This window comes from Melanotaenia boesemani, chromosome 24 (assembly GCF_017639745.1).
Source record: "Melanotaenia boesemani isolate fMelBoe1 chromosome 24, fMelBoe1.pri, whole genome shotgun sequence".
In the NCBI taxonomy this organism is placed as follows: domain Eukaryota; kingdom Metazoa; phylum Chordata; class Actinopteri; order Atheriniformes; family Melanotaeniidae; genus Melanotaenia; species Melanotaenia boesemani.
In genome coordinates, this window is record NC_055705.1 from 11,966,106 (window position 1) to 11,988,164 (window position 22,059).

General features: G+C 39.8%; 2 protein-coding genes across 7 annotated transcripts in view; both read right to left on the reverse strand.

Annotated features, from left to right (window-relative positions):
• Positions 1-16,417, reverse strand: part of LOC121635187 (protein unc-80 homolog) — a 51,427-nt gene extending 35,010 nt beyond the window's left edge. The window contains exons 1-15 of the mRNA XM_041978271.1: positions 16,084-16,417; positions 15,602-15,650; positions 15,093-15,249; positions 14,188-14,528; positions 13,644-13,767; positions 13,475-13,539; positions 13,046-13,188; positions 6,369-6,642; positions 6,133-6,267; positions 5,828-6,044; positions 5,181-5,321; positions 3,881-4,149; positions 3,460-3,759; positions 3,225-3,356; positions 2,931-3,078 (exon numbers count right to left, since the gene is read on the reverse strand). Of these exons, the coding sequence (XP_041834205.1) occupies positions 2,931-3,078; positions 3,225-3,356; positions 3,460-3,759; positions 3,881-4,149; positions 5,181-5,321; positions 5,828-6,044; positions 6,133-6,267; positions 6,369-6,642; positions 13,046-13,188; positions 13,475-13,539; positions 13,644-13,767; positions 14,188-14,528; positions 15,093-15,249; positions 15,602-15,650; positions 16,084-16,175 (2,587 nt within the window). The 5' untranslated portion in view covers positions 16,176-16,417. The remainder of the gene's footprint in view (positions 1-2,930; positions 3,079-3,224; positions 3,357-3,459; positions 3,760-3,880; positions 4,150-5,180; positions 5,322-5,827; positions 6,045-6,132; positions 6,268-6,368; positions 6,643-13,045; positions 13,189-13,474; positions 13,540-13,643; positions 13,768-14,187; positions 14,529-15,092; positions 15,250-15,601; positions 15,651-16,083) is intronic.
• Positions 16,418-19,696: 3,279 nt separating this feature from the next.
• The window catches only part of LOC121635451 (microtubule-associated protein 2-like), a 69,199-nt gene continuing 66,836 nt past the window's right edge, over positions 19,697-22,059 (reverse strand). For all 6 annotated transcript variants that reach the window (XM_041978591.1, XM_041978594.1, XM_041978596.1 and 3 more), the window contains 2 exons: positions 21,534-21,646; positions 19,697-21,439 (listed from right to left, as the gene is read on the reverse strand). In XM_041978591.1, the coding sequence (XP_041834525.1) occupies positions 21,230-21,439; positions 21,534-21,646 (323 nt within the window). In that variant the 3' untranslated portion in view covers positions 19,697-21,229. The remainder of the gene's footprint in view (positions 21,440-21,533; positions 21,647-22,059) is intronic.

Below are 22,059 nucleotides of genomic sequence, written 5' to 3' on the forward strand. Positions count from 1 at the left end.
CATATATATCAACACAGATAGCACTGGAATGCAAAGTCGAAGTGCAGGGTGAGACACCCGTAGTACAATTCAGCTTTGAGTTGTGATCTTCTGTAATGTGGAGTGTAAGTGAAACCGCTGAGTGCAACAGTACAGGGCAAAGATTTTGAGCCACTCTTCATTTCTTTATATTTTACTTCCAAGCATGCAGACTCTTTTGTATTCTTGTAATCTCCTTGTCACTGGTCATTTTCAGGAGAATGAGTTTCTTGCTTGTTAACCCTCTTAAAAATAAAAAAAAACAAACAACTAAGCAAAGAGCCCATTTTAAAATTTGAATTTAGGAACTTTGTTTTAACAACCTGTTACAAAGACACAAAAATATACATTTATAGCGGTATTTTTGTAGTTTTACTAGGGGTGAGACTCGATTAAAAAAATAATCTAAATAATAATTAGAGACTTTGTAATTAATTCATCTCGATTAATTGTATAATATTTGCCCCAAAAGGCAGCATTTTTTAATTTAAATGTATTTTAATGGGCGACTTAACCAAGTGAAAGACACAGACAGTAATATTATTAACCCAAGCTCTAGTAATGTCTGGAAAATTGCAATTAATTGCAGAAACAGACAAAGAAACAGAAAATATCCCTTTACCAAGTAAGTACCATTTGAAGTATTTTAACTAACAGCTCCAGCTGTTCTCTGATAAAGAGTCTGCAACATGTTACAGTCATTTTAACTTCTTTCATCCACACGCTTCATTAACAGGCATTAATATCTGATGGTATGCCAGGGCGGGATCAGCCAGCAGCAGCTTCAACTCAAGTCATGGAGCAGAGATGAACGTCTCCTGCTTTGTAACTGGGATTGGTGCTGCACGAGGACCAAGGCTGTTGACTGCTTTTGGACGAGGGCGGGGTCTACGCCAGCACCACGACTCATTGAGAAGAGTAAACATTGCATGCTTTCATGTCAGTCTCCAAAAGCCTCCAATTCACCAGAAAAAGTCTGTATTTGTTGCTAGTTGCTAAAAAAAAAATAGAATGGCTAGAGAGGTCTGAAAACTCAATAAATATAGCATGTCTGACGTCGCTTTAATCATACCGGAAATAGTGCGATGACAAACGTTCAGCAGTGTTTGGAATGCAAACTGCTATTAAACGTGTTATTCTTTTTGTAATTAATTAATCATAATTAAATTAACGAATTAAATTCCCACCCCTAATTTTTATACATAAAAAAACAACAACAAAAAACAGCAAATTAGCTATTAGCCAAACCTTAAACATCTCGGTATGGCATGCAGTGAGTCCTTGTAAAAATTTGGACAAGTTGGGGACAAGAGAATAAGTTCATTCATTCATTCATTCATTATCTTAACCGCTTAGTCCATTATGGGTTGAGGGTAAGCTGGAGCCTATCCCAGCATTTTAACAGGTGAAAGGCAGGGTACATCCTAGACAGGTCACCAGTCTATCGCAGGGCCAACATAGATAGAGACAAACAACCATTCACACTTACACTCACTCCTAGGAAGAATTTAGAGTGACCAGTTAACCAAACATGCATGTCTTTGGACAGTCTTTGGAAGAGAATAAGTATCAAGCCTAAAAATAAAAACTATCAAAAGCAGACAAACAGTATCTGATGGACTTAAGAAATATGTACAAATCCAGCAAAGACCTGAAATGACCTGAGCAAAGCATCTGGGTATTGCGGTTGATCCGTTTACTGTTTACTGCAGCCTCATCAAAAATGGTCTCCATGAAAGGGTGGCTGCTAAGAAGCCATTCTTAAGGAAAAGAAATGAGGAGAAGAAAAGGTAGAGGTATGCCAAATGGTACAAGAACTGGACTGAAAATCAGTGGCAAAAGGTTTTATGGAGCCTTGACCTCCACAATATTAGTGTAGTTGTTAGTAGTGTGAGATCATCTTGACAGAACACAACAAAAGGCAACTAATATCCAAAGAAGAACTTTAGATAGACTTCCAAGAACCCTGGAGAACTATTCCTGAAGATTAATTTATATAAGAAAGCTTGTCTAAGATGTTTTTAAGCTGTGGTAAAACAAATAAGACTGACTTTTAAGTTTGTTATAAATAGTGTACTTAGTTATTTCCATTTATAAACACATTTTTCTAGTACTAAATAAAGAAAATAGTGGACTCTGTAGATTTGATTACAAAAACATAAGAGCTTCCTGGACAGAAAAATTCAAACAGTTAATTAATCTAACAACCACTTAAAAAATGTTTAAGACGTTGATCAAAAGAAAAAAAAATGCTCTTCACTCACAGCTTTCAGCTTCACAAATGTGAAGTTTTGCTTTTGGAGAAAATCTGGGACACATAACCCTGCAGAATGAGTTTGATGTTGTTTTTATTATGCATGTTGGCTCTACTTATGATGCTAACATGCTCACAATAACAACCTGAACATACCACTGCTTAGACAGTATAAGCTAATGTTAGATATTTTTAAAAGCTTAATTTGGCTTGTTAGCATGTAAGAATTTGTTGTTTACGTAGCTGCAGTTTAGTAGCTTTGCAAGTGTTTGATGCTAACACGTTAGCATGCAAACAGAAAATTCATAGATGACTATATAAACACGACTTCAAAACTGTATCATATTATTATAATAGTGAGCATGTTACATTGCTCACTCTTACCTCAAATCACTTGTAAAATAATGAACAAAGAGCTGTTAGTGAGGATGTAAACTGATATGGCTTTTCATCTTGCATCACGTCACTATCAGATTAATCAGCAATTAAAATAAGAAGTTGCTGCACTGTACAGGAAATAAACTACAGCATCAGTCCTGAGCTGTTTCAGATTACCCATTAAAAATCTGTTGGTCAAATCCATTTCCTTGTTTCTGTATCAGTGCATTTACTTTGCGTTTCAGGACTTGCATCCCACTCACACTCATCACAGACTTACTGTCAGTAATGGGCTCCATGCAGAAGCCCAGCAGTGCATGCAGGAAGTCCACAATGTTATTGAGGGAGTCTTTGTTGACATAGTCACGCATTGTTTGGCGAAACTGCACCTTGTCCAGCTTGTACAGATTGGTCAAGCAGTTCTGAGCCTGAAAACAAAGAAACAATATTTATCTCTGAAGCTTTCATCACATTAAGGAAGCAAAACAGTTACAAATTAAAGGCAAATGAACATATCACAATCAGAAACAAAGCTGATAAGATGCACAGACGAGGTCAGTTATGAGAGTCTGACCTGCATCCTGAGTCGATCTCCTGAAAGACCTCGGTGCCCCTCGCCACATCCATAGGCGCAGCCCAGAGACTTGACAATCTTTATCAGCATGGTCAAAGCCAGGCGGTGGGTACTACAACCAGAACCTTCTTCCTGCTCTCAGCAAAGGACAGGACAACACACACAAAAAGGTTTCATGTTGGTATAGTTAAGTATCTTTAAAATTTAAAGACAACAAATCCCACTGTGAATGCACCTTTTTGTCATTATCCTTGTTATTCTTCACATCATCCTTGCTCCCCTGCCCACTTCCTCCACCACTTTCTCCTCCTCCACCTCCACCCTCATCTCCGCCTCCACCTGCCCCTGCAATTGGCCCTCCTGGGTCTTTGCTTCGTGACTCCTGGTTCTCCTTATTATCGGCCTTTGAGAGTTTCTTGCCCATACCCGGCACCACGCCCAGCTGCAGCAGGCAGTCAATGATGTTGAGGGCCACGTCGCAGATCCTAGAACTGATGTCATGGCTGAGGACTGCATAAAGAGCCCGCAATACAGCCTAAATAATAAGAGGGAGAGGAAAAAAAGCTGGATGTCTTCTCCAACCAACAAAAAAAAACCCCACAAAAGCTAGGTAATCACATTAACTCTAGTATACGAGACAGAAAAAAAATTCTTACAGTGAGATCTAGCATGCCGTTTTTCAGCACAAAGTTATTGGTCCCCTCAATGTTCTCTCCCTCGTCCAGACAGGAGTAGTTGATGCACGAGTCAGTGAGGCTGCGTGGCAGGTTGGCGCAGGCCAGCGGCTCCACAGGGATCTCAGGTACAACAACAGGGTTACAGAGTTTCTTCATGTGCTCGGTGAAGAAGTCAGCGTAACCCACATTGAATGATGCTACTGTAGTATTGAATGCAGCCATGGTGATGGTTGAGATCTGAGATCGAACTACAGACAACAGAAAGAGGACAATTTTTCTGTAATACAATAATGCAATTACAAAAAAAACAAAAAATGGTGCCATTTCAGCTTTTATTTTTCTGATTTATTTTACTTAAAGTTATGCAAATTTCTCATTTGATGCTAAATTATAATAATGTGACATTGCCATAGCCTACTTTTGTTTTAAAACCTCAATCGCTGCAGGTTTTAAGTCTCACTTTTTTAAGTAGGTTCTTGTACTTATCATATTTTGTTCCAAGCATCATCTTCCACCTTGGGACAAAAAGTTTAAAAAAATTATGTCATAATGGGTAAAAACTTGCTTTCAAAAAGTCAGTGATTACAGAGGAAGTTTTATTCATATGGACCTAAGGCTCACAAAGAATTTGGTGTCTCATTTTAGGAAGCAAAAATTCAATATTCATCTAGAAGTTAACACAAAGCTCATATTTCTCCCAAACATGAGCTTGATGTTTTAGATCAAGTCAACCTTAATGTTGGATTTTCTGTGTCTAATCAAGATTTATTTAGCCATTTATCAACCTCTGTTTTAGTTCAGATTTGGCATCAGTTTGCCTGGTATGTTTAATTTTATAATGTTGTGGGATTTAGTGTAAAGCCAGTACTGTTATTTATTTTTATAGTTGTATTGTCACAATATTGCTATTACATAATCCTGTCCTATTTTGGAGCTGCTCAGCAGGCCTCAAAGGAGACAGATGCATCTGTCCTACCTTTATTGGAGCTGATGGGAAATAAGATAAGCAGTGTGTGGCAGTAATGTGCCAACTTTTCTGCCTTTATGGTCTACTTTCCTGACACCAAAAACACAAGAGGCATTCTCTGATATTATCAACACTGTTTTGATGGATATTACAAAGGTTAGTCAGTACACTAATGAGTGAGTATGCAACTTTATTCATGATTAAGAGACTTTTGTTTTTTGTGTTTTACACTTTTCTCTGTCATAAGTTATTTTCAGCAAATTATGATCCTGAGATCAACTTAACTAACTTAACTCTGAACCACATCCTTACCCTCTTTGACCGTGTTATCACTGTGGCTATTGGAGTGGTCCGGCATGTCTCGGAGCAGAGAGTGGTGTGAGTGAGAGTGTTTGGCACTCAGGCTGTCTGCATCTGCAGCTGTGTCTGTGCTGCCTCTGCGTGTGAATTTGCCTGGAAAATAGTGCACCAGAATAAATGAGAAAAAAAAAAGAAAACACAAACACACAAATGTAATCTGTCTTTGTAGGACCTGGGCATCACACGCATCACATGCTGTTATAAATGAATATAAATAGATGAACTGTAAACTACAGAATATCCAGTGTTTAGGGTTTGACTACAGGTGAAAATAATAGATGAAATGCCTCATATGTCTATACACTGACTGCTCAAAAAAAGCTAGTCTGAAGCAGCAGGGCGCACCAGATATTTACCACTATGATAAAAATAGACCAGAAGATTAATGGAAATAGGAATTTAAAAAGTCTCCAACTGTGTTTAAATAATAATAATGTCTGTGCCTAAAGCTTCTATTAATAACACTTCCCAGTTAGACCTAATCAGAAATACTAATGCTAATGAACTGACCTAATTCACTAGCTGACAGTGAGATCCACGCACTAAAGCTTACTTGAGGGCGAGCAAGTGATTCTCATTATGAACTGCACCCTGCCTACCCATAATGGTGGCCTGCCAGCCCCCACGATCTACAACCCGTCGGTCATCACCCAGGCCTGAGAAGCTACCAAAGGAGAAGGTGCTACGGGTGGGTGAGACATCCAGGTGGTCCTCGTGCAGCAGGAAAGGTACTCCCATGCGTCGCTGACGCTTCTTTCCTGTGTGATGGAAAGGAATGGAGCCCTTTCTCTCCCGGTCCTCTCGGCGATTCTTAAACTGCAAGAGAATCAGACTTTTTTTTGTTCTGATGTAATATGATGATAATGCAATACATTTGGTGGCCATCTGGATGCAAGTCTCTGACCTTCTTAAAGATATTCATGCCCAGGTCAGAGGACAAGTCAGGGACTGCTTGTCGACGTAGGCTTGTCAGAGACACTTTTGCGAATGTCTCTGTGCTCAGAGACTTTTCCTCCTCATTGCACTTCAAGCTCATATCCTGCAAAACAGTACAGGGCATGATTAACGCAACCCCTAGAGATGAAAGAATATATTAAAGACAGCATAACAGTTTTTTTACTGACAGCTGGTTGCCATTACCTGAGTCTTATGAGTGTTGACCAGTGAGGGTGTTGCAGCCACCATGGAGCTGCTGCGCGGGCGTGGCAGAGGCGTGACTGGGGGCTCAGGGGTGCGCTCAGGCCTTTCTTCCAGGATCTGCCTCAGGCGCTGCAGGTAATACATCAGGGCCCAGTGCACACCCTCCTCTGTCCAGTTTGGCTGCAGGAGGCAGCGTAGTACTGCCACGTCAAAGTAAGTGGCATAACGCGCTCGCTGGGCCAGAGACACAGGCAGGCCAGCGGGGGCCGATGTCCTGGAAGAAGAGAAGGAGACAAGGGTTTTAGCCATCTTGAATCAAGATTTTAGCTGTTACAAAAGGTCTGGGGTAGAGTGGTGGGTTCAAATGAAAAAATATTGTAGCATGAAACTGTGGGGCCATTATTAAGTGTGAAGAAAGTGAGCACAGATGCTGTAAGCAGATTGATTTGACTGAAAAGTCAGAAAAATTATAATTTCTGTGCCAGTCGACTCTATAATGCAAATCTACCACTCTCAGGTGGACTGTCACCTTTTTAGAACAAATTTCATTCATATGTTTGTATGAAGCAAAAATCTATTTTACCATAATCCTGCTGCTGTCCAAAATCAGTCTGACTGAAGGAATGAACAAGTTCTTGTTAAGGTCCCTGTTGGCATGAAATGAAGTACTAAGTACTAAGTACTAATTGCAAGAGGCGATTTGTATGTTTTTAATCATCACTATTAACGCAACTCACAGCGTGGTGGAAAAAGAGATAATAAAAGTTCAGACCTATGGCCTCAGCAGGCTAGGTAGGTACACAAGACCAGACTGGAGGGTTAAAGCTTATTTAAGAGAATCACAAACACTTTGGCTACTGGACAGAATAAAAGGTAAGAATAAAAAATTTATGGAATCTTAATAGTTATTAGTAAGCTAAGTCCTTACTGTACCTCGCGCTTGCTAAGTTAGCTGCGCGTGGTGCTGTCGCACTAGTAAAAAAAAAAAATAAATAAATAAATATAAGCATGGGTAGACTTGAGCCCCAGCACATAAGCCGGTGTTTAGGGCCACACAGAGGTGGTTCTTGGGTCTTTAGAGGTCCCAAGCAAATTTCACAGGGAGCCCTTTCAACCAGTGTTTATTGTCATTTTTTTATGACATTGTTAATAATTTTATTTAATTTAGTTACAGCATCAGATTCTTCAACTTTTAAATGTTCTTTGATGCCTTTCACCTTTTCTACTGACTTTTACATAATTATTTACTATTTTCATTTTAATAAACGGGTACAATATTTTTTAATTTAGTTCCAATTACAGAAGAAAAAACTATGTGCTGAAAACTGCGTTATGATCCTTTGGGATTACATTTACAGTGAATATACATGAGTAGTTTTCAAAAGGATAAAGCCTATACTGGACATTGAAAATAAAATATCAACACCACTTGAACACAGTTACTTTCATTCTTAAACTTTAGTTGTGCATATTCGATTTCTTGCCTATGAATTGTATAATTTAACATTATTAGCTTAACACTTAAGCTGAACTAGATAACTTAGATAATATCAAATAAAAGCTATCTATTTTTATTTTCAGCCTGGTGACACCCAGGTAGTCATCAAGAGGACAGATTGACCTGCTCTGAGCTAAATTAGCTTCTGGATTATCTACACTACTTACCACTACAGGCTCTCTTCTTACTCTTCCTGTTTTTTCTTTCATTTGAAATTGGGGTCCACTCCACAGCCATTTGAGCTGTAGTGCAGGGCACTTAAGAAACCCAGACCACAGCCAATAGCAATAATTCTGTAGACCAGCAGGCAATGGTCCCAGCGTGGAGGGTCCCCAATGAGGAATAGAATAGAGTTAAAAATGTTAAAAGTAGAAAATAAAAACAATAGGAACAAACAAATGTTTAACTAAAAGAGCGCATTCAAAGAGAATTGAGAAAATGACATAAACAGGTGGTTTTTAAATAAATAAGTACATGAATAAGTAAAATTAAATAAAAATAATAAAAATAATAATAAAATGAAGTAGCCCGAACAAGGTAAGATAACAGTTCAGTTAAAACCTAAATTAATAGGTCTCGGTGTAGCTTTTAGTCCTGACTTTAGGAACAACCAAAAAGCTAGTACCAGAGGACCTTGGGGTCTGCAAGTGCTCATAATTTAAAGTAGGTCACATAAATAAGAATGCCCAAGACCATTAAGGCATTTATAAACAACTAAAAACACCCTAAAACCAATTCTGAAATGCACAGAGAGCCAATACAACAGTTTTAAAACTGGTGCAGTGCGTTCCTGCCCTCTCGTCCTCCTCAGAATATGTGCCGCTGAGTTCTGAAGTAGTTGTAGTTTTGAAACACACTTTTGGGGAAGACCAGAGGGCATGGCATTACCGTAATCTATTCTACTAGATATAAAAGCATGCATCAGCACCTCAGTGCTGGCAAGAGAGAAAAATGGGTGGACCCTGGTGATGTTTTTAAGATGATAAAATCCTAAAAACAACTTAAAGATAATTCTAATGTGTGGAAAAAAAATCCAAATCAGAGTCAAATAGGACACCAAGATTTCTCTCACACTGAGAAGGATTAAAATGTTGTAATTTTGGTAAAATGATCTCTCTCTTGTCTTCAGGACCGATAATTAAAACTTCAGTTTTGTCTTGGTTAAGCTGTAGGAAATTCTCTGTCATCCATGTCTTTATATCTAAAATACAGTTTAAAAGGACATTAACTGGCTCCAGGTCATCAGGAGACACATGTAAGGCTGTGTATCAGCATAGCTGTGAAAATCAATGCCATGTCTCCTGATGACATCCCCAAGATGCAACATGTACAGATTGCAAAGGATTTGGCCTAAAATTGAACCTTGGGGGCCCCACATTTTATTTATTGAATTCCTTACAACAAAATAGTCGATCTGTGAAATAGGAGAAAAAACATTTAGGAACAGTACCTGAGAGGCCCACCAGAGTTCTCAGCCTGTATGATAAAATCTGGTGATCCACTGTATCAAAGGCAGGACTAAGATCCAGTAGAACCAGGACTGAAAATTTCTGTGAGTCCAATTTACACCTGAGGTCATTAACAATTTTTAAAAGGGCTGTCTTGGTACCATAGTTTGTCCTAAAACCAGATTGATATTTTTCCAAAATATTGTGTTTTTTCAAAAACTTGTCTAACTGAATAAAAACATCATTTTCTATAATTCTACTCAAAAACAGTAAGTTGGATACAGGTCAGTAGTTATCAAGAATGTTTAAGTCTAAATTACTCTTCTTTGGAAGGGGCCTCACCACTGCTGTTTTACAGGCAGATGGCAAGACACCCCTCTGAAGGGAGTAATTCACCATGTCTAAAAGCTCACTCCCGAACAAACCATAAAATGTTTTTAAAAGTGATGTGGATGTTGGATCTAAAAGGCAGGTTGTTGGGTTTAGTTGGGGGAAAACTCGACCAAGCATTTTCAATCAACCAGGACAAAAACTCCAGTGTTTCCTCAGGTAAAAACAAAGCTTTAAGTGTGTTAAAATCAACATGTCATTGAGATAAAAGGCTTAATCTAATGGCATTGATTGACACGAATTCAAGTATGGATTAATATTGGCATAGTAGAAAACATGAAAACAGATATGGCTGTTAATCTAAACTACATTGAAGGAAAGACTGTTATTTGTTTACTTTTTTTTTAACAGATTAAATTTAAATAGTCTCTCTCTCTCTCATATTTTAGGATGGATTGAGAACACTTGGTCCAAAAATCCAAAAACCCTCTCCGCTGACCTGGTTGGCAGTCTCTTCTCTAGCTGCCTATCTCTGGTTGGCAGCAATACAAGACAAAGACATGCCGCAGGAAGTTGTTTCTTTCTGGAGAGACTACCTCCCAGATGCAGAAGATAAATCCATAGAATCTGAGCTCTTCTTGTTATTATAATCGTTCTAATATTACTTGTTGTTTCTGGTATTTGTGTGTCAGTTAAGATTAGTAATACATTTATTGTTTTTTTGTATATAATCGTTTTTCTTTATTAATTTTTCATTAAATGGAGAAGAAACAGAAAAGGTGGCTATGATTCTCGCCTTTGCCGCAGGAACCAATACTGTCCCACCGACTGGCTTCTTTCCACAGTCTTCACCAGGATTCAGGAACCACTGCAAAATTGAGGACTGCAAACACCTGCCTCAATTGCTTGAAACTATAATAATAATAATAATTTGGACTTTAAGGAAAATTGTAAGTTAATTTGTTCAACTGGTTTAAGCTGCTGTAGCTGCTGAATGGTGACAGAACTAACACCTGAACAGCTGCACTGCCTTCATAGAACAAACAAGTATACACGTGGAGAGGGAAGTAACTGAGAATGGGACATAACAGATTTTATTGAAAATTTGATTTAAAGACAAAACTCAGATGTAGATACAAGTTTCTGTCAAGACCCTAAAATGATTTCTTTAAAAGCTGAAAAATGCCGGACAGGCTGGATGTTTTATTTTACTTCTGTGTTTTCAGACAACTACTAACACAATATATCACTGCCTTTCTTGTTATATTAGCCTATCATCAACTCCTGCCACATTGCCTCATTAATAATGCATCAAAGGAGGATGGTAAACAAGGGCAGAGCCCCCCTTCAGCATCATTGGTGCAGCAGAGAAACAGGGAGCCTAAGCCTACGTGAGTCCACTATAAATAAGTTAAAATGAAGGTCAGTGGTTGGTGTGCTGCAGATGGTATGGAGCACAGCAAACTGTGGAGAAACATATTGATACCATAAGAAGGGGAGTGAGAGACAGAGGAAGGCATTTAATCTTGCCTTAGCTGTAATAAATGGAGCAGGAAGAGATGGTCGATATCTACATGAATCACTTTGAGAGCAGGGAGCAGAGGGAGGCTGTATCATGTTTCTGTCTCGCCAGCACACTCTCTTTCCCTTACACACACACGCACAGACCCACTGCCTACTGCTGTTGTGTCAGGTTGCCAGGGAGACAAAGTGACGACAGCCACCCCAGGCCATCCAAGAGGCAGCAGCTCAGTCCCCCTACCCCATGCGGTAACAGAGATGCAGTAGCCAGTGGTTGCCATGGAAACTGCTTCAGCATCAGCAGTGCTCTGAGAGGTGCGGATTGTGGCGCCGTGGGATGAGTAAGCTGCATTAATCACCGGACCTGATGCCGGAAATGATTGTATCTGGTCAGTACTTTGCAGGAGTGTGTGCACGAGAAAGGATCAGATGCAGTCTTAAACAGAGCTGGTGAATAGAAAACAAAAATATTTGCATTCAGGAGCTATTTTAATTAGATTGGACTGCAATCTGCTGGTGTGTATCCACGTGACTTTGTTGATCTATACAACTTGAAATGGCTTCGTTTCAATACTCGACTCCGCCTTTAAATGTCAAAATTCTCTTTCTGATTGTACATCTCATTCATATTCAGTTTCCCTTCCTCTCCAATCCTGCAGTCTTAAACTTAAACATCATAAACACAAAGAATGCAATTCCTTTGTCTTTGTTAAGTGTGTGCAGAAAAACAGTGGGGGTAAATCTCTCCCTTACGGCATGTAGTACCATGTGATGTGTGCATGAGGATAGAATAGGCATGAGGGAAAGGGTTTTGGGCTTATTTTGATTCTCAGGCAGTTGCTGCCTGTCAGAGGGATCACAGGAGGCTTCGAAGTGACTCCACTGGCTGTCAAAATCAGTTGAGATGAGCAACGGATAGCTTATGAGCCTCTCCATCTTTCCTTACATCACTCTCATTCTCTCAGCCCACTGGTTAGGTGCTTCAGGATGAAGACAGATCTGTTGTGGTACACTTAACACCCACGTTGCATGTGCAAATGCTACACCTCTTGTGAGTCATGGGATGAATAAGAACTATAAGATGTTTTTTTTTGTTGTTTTTTTTTTTTTTCATTTATGGAATTTCCTTTTAGATAACATTTAAAACACTTCTGCTGCCCAACAAGCCCGTCAAACCTACATCACTGGTGCCAACCTGTTCACAAATGACACCTTTTTTCCTGACAGTGAAAACTGAACAATGCCAGATCTACTGTGGGCAGAACAAATCAAGCCAGGCCATGTCATGCCAGACCAGGGCCATTGCCAGTGCCATGCATATGGCACATTACTTAAGCATAATTACCCTAGTTATGTGAGTAAACGTCAGATAGGTCTGGTAATGTTCAAGCAAGAAAAAGGTTTCTGCATGTGTGACTAGGCAAACAGAACAGCTTGAAGCAACATATTACACAGGGAAGGCAAAGCTATTCATATATGCTAGTTCTCACAAGTGAGTGGAGCAAGCTGTGCTGTGCATTGTGTCGAACAGATGCTGCTGCAGGGCTAAATGTTTTGCCATCAATAAGATGATGGCGCCAGCTCTGGGTCAACAAGGGTAACCTGTAGAAAAAAACAAATCTGCACGATTTCATCCAAAAATTAACAAATATTATTCAAACTTCCTGAAACATCCTTTTTAAACTACAGGTGGAATGTATTCAGATTAGATTTTTCCATTTTTTGTGATGGTACTGACATTCAAACTCAAGTTACCTCATGTGACTTGATGCTTTTGCAACTCTTCTGTACTATTAGGAAAAGCTTAGCTTCCACATAACCAACAAATTTAAAAAGCTGTGTCTTCGTCTGTAAAAAGAAAATTTAATAACAGCTCTCACTTTTTCTTGGAAGGGCCTTTGGCCGGCAGGGGTTGTTGGGAAGGGCCACCTTTATCCACTGAGTTACCACGACGACAGCTCTGCTCACCAGCTGCGGGGGAGGAGGAATCTGATTGGGCAGCTTCGCAAACCACCTGGAAGCCCTGTGAGTCAGAGATGGACAGATACCATAGATGGGTAGATTAACGAGGCAGGCAGACAGACGTTTCCTGATAAATTTAAGGCTCTGAGGTGGGAGTGAGGTTTGTCATGACCCTGGCTTAATCATGCTCCCGGATGACTGGTGCTAATGAATATTAGCAGGCAGCCCCAGGGGGAGAAATGAAATGAGGAGGGGAAGAAGCTGTAGACTGCTGCCTGAACGAGTACAATCAACATGGGAAGCAAAATCTGACAAGATCTAAGCTAAATAAAAAACCACTTGCTTACCGTGGGACCTGGGTTGCCAGATCCACAGGGGCTGCACTGGTTGTTGACTGGGGAGTTCCTCTTTGCTGTTGGGACAGCCAGTGCAGATTATATTAATCATGGGCAAATAAAAATAGATTAACTCTTAAAAGGATTTCCAGAGGAGTAAGTAAGTTGTTTTTTTTCCCACCTGTTACAATATTTCTGACAGGTTTGATGAGGGAAGTAAAGGCAGAGATGTCAGGCTGACGGTGCTCCCACATTGGCTGCCATATCACCAGACCACTGGCCAATCGGAAGGTCAGATCTGACTCCTAAATAAAAAGTGGTATATTTAGAATCCAGTCTTCTCATCTATCCAGTCATCATCTTATAAATGCAAGAAGCATAAAACCCTATTTTTATGACTTGCACAGATTTTCATGCTTATGTGACGCAGTAATACATTTAACAGTCGGGGAAGCATGCAATCCTCTGAGCACTGTAACCTGACCATTTTGTTGGTTTGTACACACAGATCAATAGATAGTGTGACCTCGTGTGTGAGTGATTTGATATGGGTGTGAGTACAAGTCAATATTTAGAATTAAGCTAAATAGATTCTATTAAAATCTCAATACACCCTAAAAATAAAGAAGGAGTAACCATGCCCAGTTATGATGACCCAGTATCTTAGCATTGTGTTACCAAAATCAATACAGAGCCTGTACATATTTATATCAACTGGTTCATACCTTAATGCGGTGAATGAGTGGAGCAAACAGGAACACAAACAGCTCCACTGTGGACATACTTTTGTGAAACAACTTGGTACGAGCATGCTCTTCCTCCTCCAGCAGGGAGCTACTATGCTGGGGCCCTGATCCACCCAGAGCCGAGCCAGAACCAGAGCCAGGAGCTCCCGGGGAGGAGCCCTGGTTTCCCACAGGCTGGAGGAAGGCGCTGCTGCTGCTGCCCCCGGACCACCCGTGGCCTAGGCTGGGCTCATAGTTGCACTCCTGGGCAGCATCAAGCAGCATCCAGTGAAGCGTGTGGAGCAGCTTGGTTTCTGCCACACCTAGCTTATCCTGGTGGCCTGTTGGAGGTTAACAGTTCAGAGGTTAATACTTATTGCCACTTAGTGGGGAGATGAATGGGTTGCATGGACATCTGTGGTCTGTCACCATGGATTATATATCGCTGGAGGTATATGGTACTTGAGCTAAACGATTAATAATTTCCCACCAAAAGAACATAGTACAATTGGAAATTTTAAATTTCTGTATGATCAGTTTGCTTTATGAACATTTGTTGGTGGGTGTAATTTCAATGTGCAAGTGGCTGAAGCCAGTAAGTTGGTGGCTGAGACAAGGAGATCATGTAACACCTTACATCTAGTTGTGCATAAATAAAGACCTGCTTTTGTAGCCTGAAAATTACTTTAATGAAGTTTCTTAAATGTTTGATTATCTAAATGTTCTTTCACATACATAGATGTACATTTAAGTTCTTACAGGATAGGAATTTCAATTCTAATTATATTTAATTTTCTTCTTTTCTTTTACCTTTTCATTCCAGCAAGTGAAAAACTATAAGTGAAAGAGGATAACCTGGTCATGGCTGTCCGCTCAATAGTTATGTGTGTTTTGTGTGTCCTCACCCAGCTTGTTCCTGTTAGAGAGCAGGATGGAGGTGCAGTGAAGTACATGAGGCAGGGCTGCCTGGACGAGTTCCCAGCGGGAGATACTCTGGATGGCCTCTGAGAGGGCTGGCGACAGGCCGTGCAGCTTGTTCTCCACCAGAACCCGCTCAAAAGACTGGGGAGGTGGCCAGGGAGAGGGGGAAAAAACAGACATCAGCCAGGAATTAAAACCCTCCTTTCTTTGACTAGCTAAATGTCCCACATGTCCTCAAGCAAGGAAATGCCTGTGGGAAAGACAGAGGCAGCTCTATTTGGCTCCAAAGGGATCTGAAGAACCATCATTATGGATGTGAGTTTACTGAGAGTCTAGCTCCTGGGTAATAGGAGGAGGCAAGGGGGAAAACTCATTTGCTAAATGTAAAACAAAAGCTTACTTGATTTTCAGGTGCATTAAGGTAAAACAGATTACAGGGAAGGGAAGCGATTATTTCAACCCATCATGCTTAATGCATTATCAAATGACTTACCACACAAGATGCCTCATACTGTTTCCCCAACTTTGGACGCAGAAAAGCACTGAAAAATATAAACAAATATTTCTCTAACATGGTAAGAATGAAAATAATAATAATATATATAAATAAATAATAAAAAAAAACAATCTGCCCAAACATAAGCTATCATTTCACTGCAATTAGTTCTTAACCAGCATCTTTTCTGCCCCACATTGTTGTGCAAATTTGCTTTACAGGTGTGACATCATCCAACCTGCATCCCTCTCCATTCAGTCGCAAAACATATGCTCCATTAAAACCAAACTGACACTATCAATGACACAGTTTCCCATTCACGAGGTGGGTTATTTCAATTTTGACACCTATAAGAAGAAAAAATAGGTTGCCTTTTCATGTGTCAGGTTGTGACTTTGCCACCACTGCTGAGAAAACCTCCATCGTCTTTTGGCAATGACAAACACCTGTTATCAATCACCGCTGAAGCACACACTAACCTGGTTTGTCTCCATAAGAAGGTCTGGATAGGAAACGGTATTCCCTTCCCGCACTCCGGTTCGTTCTCGTCCAGGCTTTTCCTCTTCACCATTTTGGCCGGACCTGTCTGTCCGCTTGTCCGCCTTCCTGTGTGCGAGCACCAGGACGCGCGCTGGCTGCTGGCTCTGCCCAGGTGACCTGAGAGTCTCCCTCACGACATGATTGGGTTAGTCCTGCGTAAAATGGCTGCAAGTGTCGATCGACGGTAATAGCGAGACTGAGTAGAGAGCGGGGAGGGGTGGTGGTGGAGGAAGAGGAGGAGGGTGGAGGAGACGGAGGAGAGAGCGTTCTGATTTCAGCACCTCCGTCACCGGACAGCGACAGTTGATCGGCGTGCTAATTTATCGGCGGTGGAGCTTAAAGACGCAGTGTGCAGCGGGACCAGATGTTTTCCCTCCTCTGCTCTGTGGATCAGGCAAAAAGACACAGTGTGTATGACATGAAAACCGTTGTATTCACACGCTAAACTGCACCTGGATAGCGCATTCATATAAGAGATAATCCACCATTTGGATATCAACAGGTTGCTGTATAAGCAAGGAGAGCTAGTAAAGGCATTTGACCTTTTTTTTTTTGCTTTTAATAAAGTCTGTCCCTCTAAAACTGAGAAGTGTATTAGAAAATATGCAAACTCAAGTACAGTAATCCAAACACTACTACATAAGAGGATCAGTCCAAAGTCTTTGCAGTCAGAAGTGACAGATGAAACAGTGGCTGTATCTTAATGTGGCTCAAACATTTCCCAAAATATCTTTATAGTGTTGGAACCCAAAATCTAAATGAATTCTTATTAGTTATTTATTTAATTTAAGTCAAAGTTCGTAAACCCAAGCCAAATTTGTAAAATGTAAACTGGACTTAATGTGATAATAAAATTATAAAATAACCCTTTAAGTACATTTTTATACAAATACTAGTTAGTTTCTCTTCTACGTATCAATTCTCTTCTACACAGCAATAGATGAAATCTCAATTTTATAGACAAACCAAAATGTTTGAAAACTGTTTATAGAAATATAAGATTCCATATAGCAAAAACAGACCATTTAAAGGTCAAGGCACTTTCAATTCCATATTTACTGCCTAATAAAAACAAACTTTCAAATGAAATGTTGCGGCTATTTATCATTCTTGGTTAATCTTTCTGTATAAACTGAAGCCATTTATATGAAGCTGTGTGTGAATTACATCTAATATTAAGACAGCTCCTAGCTGTTGGCTAAAACTGTTAGCTAAGAGAAAAGAAAGGAAACTGGAGAAAAGAAAACTAGGTAGGCTACTCTCAAAGAGCAACAAAATAAATCTTATTTATTTTTTCTCAAGCTCGATTTACACACCTTTTTCCCTTAATTTAACTCTCATAAAAACCATGAAAACGGTAAAAAATTATGCTTCTTCCAAAGGTAAAATACCTGATGATTTCCCGCCAGTGAAAACTGAATGTGGACTCTGCTCCTGACTGGCTAACACATCTCAAACTTTAACCAATCTAATTTCTCATGGCTTATTCAATGAACAATCAGGAAGCACTGTTCTTTTCTGTATTTATAAGCTTCCAGGCCATCATGCAAAGGCACAGCATAAGCTACTACTGGTACTACTACTACTACTACTACTACTAATAATAATAATAATAATAATAATAATTTAATACAAAAGCAATGAAAAAATTTCGAATACCAAAATAAGTAAGAAAATTTGTGTTTGGTTGATTTTTTCTGTTGTAACAATGCTTCTTGGCAATAAATCCCTTCAAATAATGCTATATTTGTAAGGAACATGCATTTGTTTGCTGAGCAGCAGAGTTGAGTATATGGGTTGTGCCCATGAAAATTTTACTAAATTTATTTCATCAATGCCAATTCTAGTATTGATTCTGTTTTTGGGCTTCTGGTACTGTGATGACAATCTTGTGCCTGACTGATATAATTACCAGCACTTGTGAGGACGGACCTTGCTTTAATGGTCACTGTGTCTGCTCCATGAATAGCACATTTGACTGATCTGAATAGTGCCTGTGCCATAGGGCAACTTCAAGCTTGTGTTCTGCAAAATTAAGTTGCAGCATTACAAGGAGTAAGGCCTAGTACCTTCTTCCGACTAAAGGCAAAGTTCCAAATAAGGGGGATGGGCATCCCAAGAAGATGACATCACATGAAGACAATTTCCTTACCTTACCCTGCCAGCATTTTGAAGCTGGCAGTTTTCTACAGATTTGCAGTCATGCCTTGCAGGATGGCATGGGAGACAATTTCTACCCAGACAATCCAGAACAAGCTGCACACAATCAGTCTCCACTCTCATGAGACAGAACAGCCATGATTAATCTTCACTGTCAGGACCGTTTTCGTAGGTGTTGGCAACATGTGCAGTAGAACCTGGACATGAGGAAGTGGAGAATGCTATACAAATTGCTGCACTGACAGGGTTAACAGCTCTTGGTGGTGGTATTGTGATGGTGTGGTCTGGAAGAAAAATGCTTGTCATCATTGGAGGAAATCTCAATGCAGAGAGATATTAAGATGATTCAGCAACCAGTGGCAATCCTATAGCTCAGGGGTGGCCAACGTCGGTCCTCAAGAGCCAAAATCTTGCAGGTTTTTCATGCATCCCTGCACCGACACACCTGACTTAAACTAATGAGTCATTGGGCAGATCCTTATAGGCTGTTGGATACAATTAATTTGAGTCAGGTGTGTTGGTGCAGGGATGCATGGAAATCCTGCAGTATTGTGGCTCTTAAGGACCAACGTTGGCAACCCCTGCTATAGCTTCACAATCTGGGGCTGAGCTCTATATGCCAAAAGAAAAAGATTAATCCATAGATCAGGGGTGATCAGAGACTACCTTCAAAATTTGTGAATGGAGAGTTAAATGGCCTATCTGCAGACTGACCTCAACCCCATTGATCACTTATGTGATCAGCTTTGGCATAATGTGCATGCCAAAGAGACCAACACAACCAAAATGGCTGGTTAGCAGCAAATGTTTGAAGAATGAGATACTATCTTACAGTAATATGTGACCAGCATGAGGAGGAGGTACCTGGCTGTTGTGGCTGTGTATGGTTCTTCTATATGCTACCGAGGACCCTGTTTTTTAAATGAAGAAACTGTTAAATTGCCAATTTGTGTAGTTTCTTCACACTTCAATAATCCAATCCACTAAATGACAAACAAGTTAGTAGAGCTTCTTTAAAAAAGTGTTAATACAAAAATCATGCGTATGAAAATGTTGCTTTTTTATATTCTGCATAAAGACAAATAGTTTATCACTGTAGCCAAAATACTTTTGCCCCTCAAAGTATAAAATCCAGCATTTAGAAGTGGAGCCAAGGCTAAATCAGAGCTGCGTCTTCTCCAGTTTAGATCATCGTTTATCATCCAAAGTGAGTCTGAAAATGACTGAAATTTCCTCTGAGCCTAATGCACATCTTTCTAAACCTGTCTAACTTTGACAAGAACCCACTTTTGGCAAAGCAGTCACAACACAACAGAATGTGCCAGCGCAAGCCTTACTCTGCATAGGCTGCTTAAGATGTATGTAAAATAAATACATAAGACTAGAATGAACCAGTTTTTATTTTCTTTATTTATATTGTCATCATCCTGAAGGAGTGTTTGTCAATACGTCTAAAACATTGATCGGAAAATGTGCACAAACATCTACATGTTCTTTGAAATACACTGACTGTACACAGGCAAGGAGACGGGGTAGAGAGAGGAAGTTGGAATAGAGGAAGCACAGAAAAACACTGGCGGGGTAGCTGACATTGGGAGGAGAAAGGGATGCAAGGAAGAGGGGTTTCACAAAGGTGAGCAGAGAATATGCTAGAAGAGTTTTGTTTTTATTACTTTTTTTTTTAGAGAAAAAAATCTACCATCTGCTGCAAGTTGTGGATGACTCCCATTCTTCACCTATGCTTCCTGTAATGGTCAAAACAACCACAATAGATCAATCACATCACTGAGCAATGTGGCTGCTCTTTCAACTGGAATGTTTTTATATAAAGCTTCAAACTTTATACATTTTCCTAACAAACTTTGGGCCCTTTACCCCTTTGAATACATTGAAAGTCACAGGGTGTTTAAGAATCGGACCTTAAATAGTCAATACTATAATGCACCCTGGCTGATTACACTCACACCAAAAAGTTTAAGATAGCTGCAAATAAATCTAATTCATTTGCTTTTTTTTTTTTTTTTTTTTTGCCATGCCAGCATAACAGCATTGTGTAGCCTCATAAAACTACAACGCTAATATAAAACCAAACAAAAGAAAACAAAAACAGGCAGCCCGTTCTGTTCCGGGAAAGAAGAAAAAAGAAAAATCTATTGGAAAGCTAGCTGTTTAGCGCTTAACTTGACATAGCTGCAATGGTCATCCACATTTAAATGCTAACAAGCCAAAGCAGCTACGGGGAACGTACAAAACCGTAACACTACAGTGACATTTATATAAAAGAAAACGTAACAAGAAAACACAATTCATAACATTAAAATTCAACGTATCAACAAAGAGAAATTCATGTAACATTTTAGCAGACATGCCCATTCATCAACCATTCTTTGCAGCTCAGTTACGCGCCGAGTTTTCGTACGTTAAGTCTCTTGCACAGTGGTATCTTTTAAGACAAGCGTTGATTATGCAGTAGCTTGCATTCAGTACCATATAAATTCTAAAAGGACGTTATGCATGAGTTTCCACCTCTATTTAAGTGGAATGTGGCGATGCTTTGTCACACACATACACAGAAAATCATCGTACAATCGTAAAACAATCTTAGACAATCACAGCCATTTAAGCCTTTCTATAACAAAACCCAGAATTTTGTGTTTGAGCAAATGAATGGTAAATAAAATGTGTCAGGGATTCCCTTTTTTTTTAAGGTTTTTGCACAATTCAGTTTTTAAAATCCAACTGGAAGGACTGGATGAACAAGACAGTCAACCAACTACAACTGTAGGACCTGCAGGGTAACGTGTGTGTGTATGTGTAGTAGGGGGGGTCATGTCTCCGTGAAGGGCCATGGGACAACACTGAATGCATATGAGTGAGTGACAGTGACGGAAAGAAATAACTGTGGTATTCAAGGGTGTCCGAAGCTCATAAGCCTTGCTTGGCCAGGGCAGCAGTGACATCCTGCGCCAGTGTGGAGAGCTGAGGCGACTCCAACATGTTGATGCTGCCGGCAGAGGACAGACGAGGGGAGGTGCCTCCTGTCTCGATGCCGGGGGAGTGGGTGACAATGATTTCTGCGCCATGGTCCACACGAGCTTTCGCCGTTTCCCGGAAGCTCAGCTTGTGACTTTCAATCTGATAAGTAGAGGGAGACAGATCAGGTCAAAGAAACAAGCTGTGACATTTGAAATGAAAGATTTTCCTGCACTTTTTTTTTTTTTGTTATTACCATTACATTTCCCCCTCCAGGCATATGGGTGGCATTGTCCAGGGAGCCAACCTTGGCGTGGGCCTTATCTTTAAAATCCAGCTTCACGTTCTCAATCCGTACATTACCTCCCCCTGAGAATATTACAAGAAAGAGAAGGAAACTGTAAAATCTATAAGGCATCACTTGCCTTAAGGCCACCTCTTCGACAAAGTAACACTCAAGGCAACAAATCCCAAGCTGTCTGTTTTAGGCTATACAGACACACCTAAAACAGACACACTGTAAAATAATAATAATAATAATAATAATAATAATAATAATAATAATAATAATAATAAGAAGAAGAAGAAGAAGAAGAAGAAGAAGAAGAAATTAAACGAAACTGCCATGAGACCCTATAAAAATGGACTGGGTGAGGCTATTTTGACAGCAAATCAATGATCTTAAAATAAATTCCCCCCAATAATATGTACAATTCTTCAAAATGACAAAGAAAAAATTATTTTTATTGTATGTTTTAAGTTTATTAAAAGAAAAAAACCTG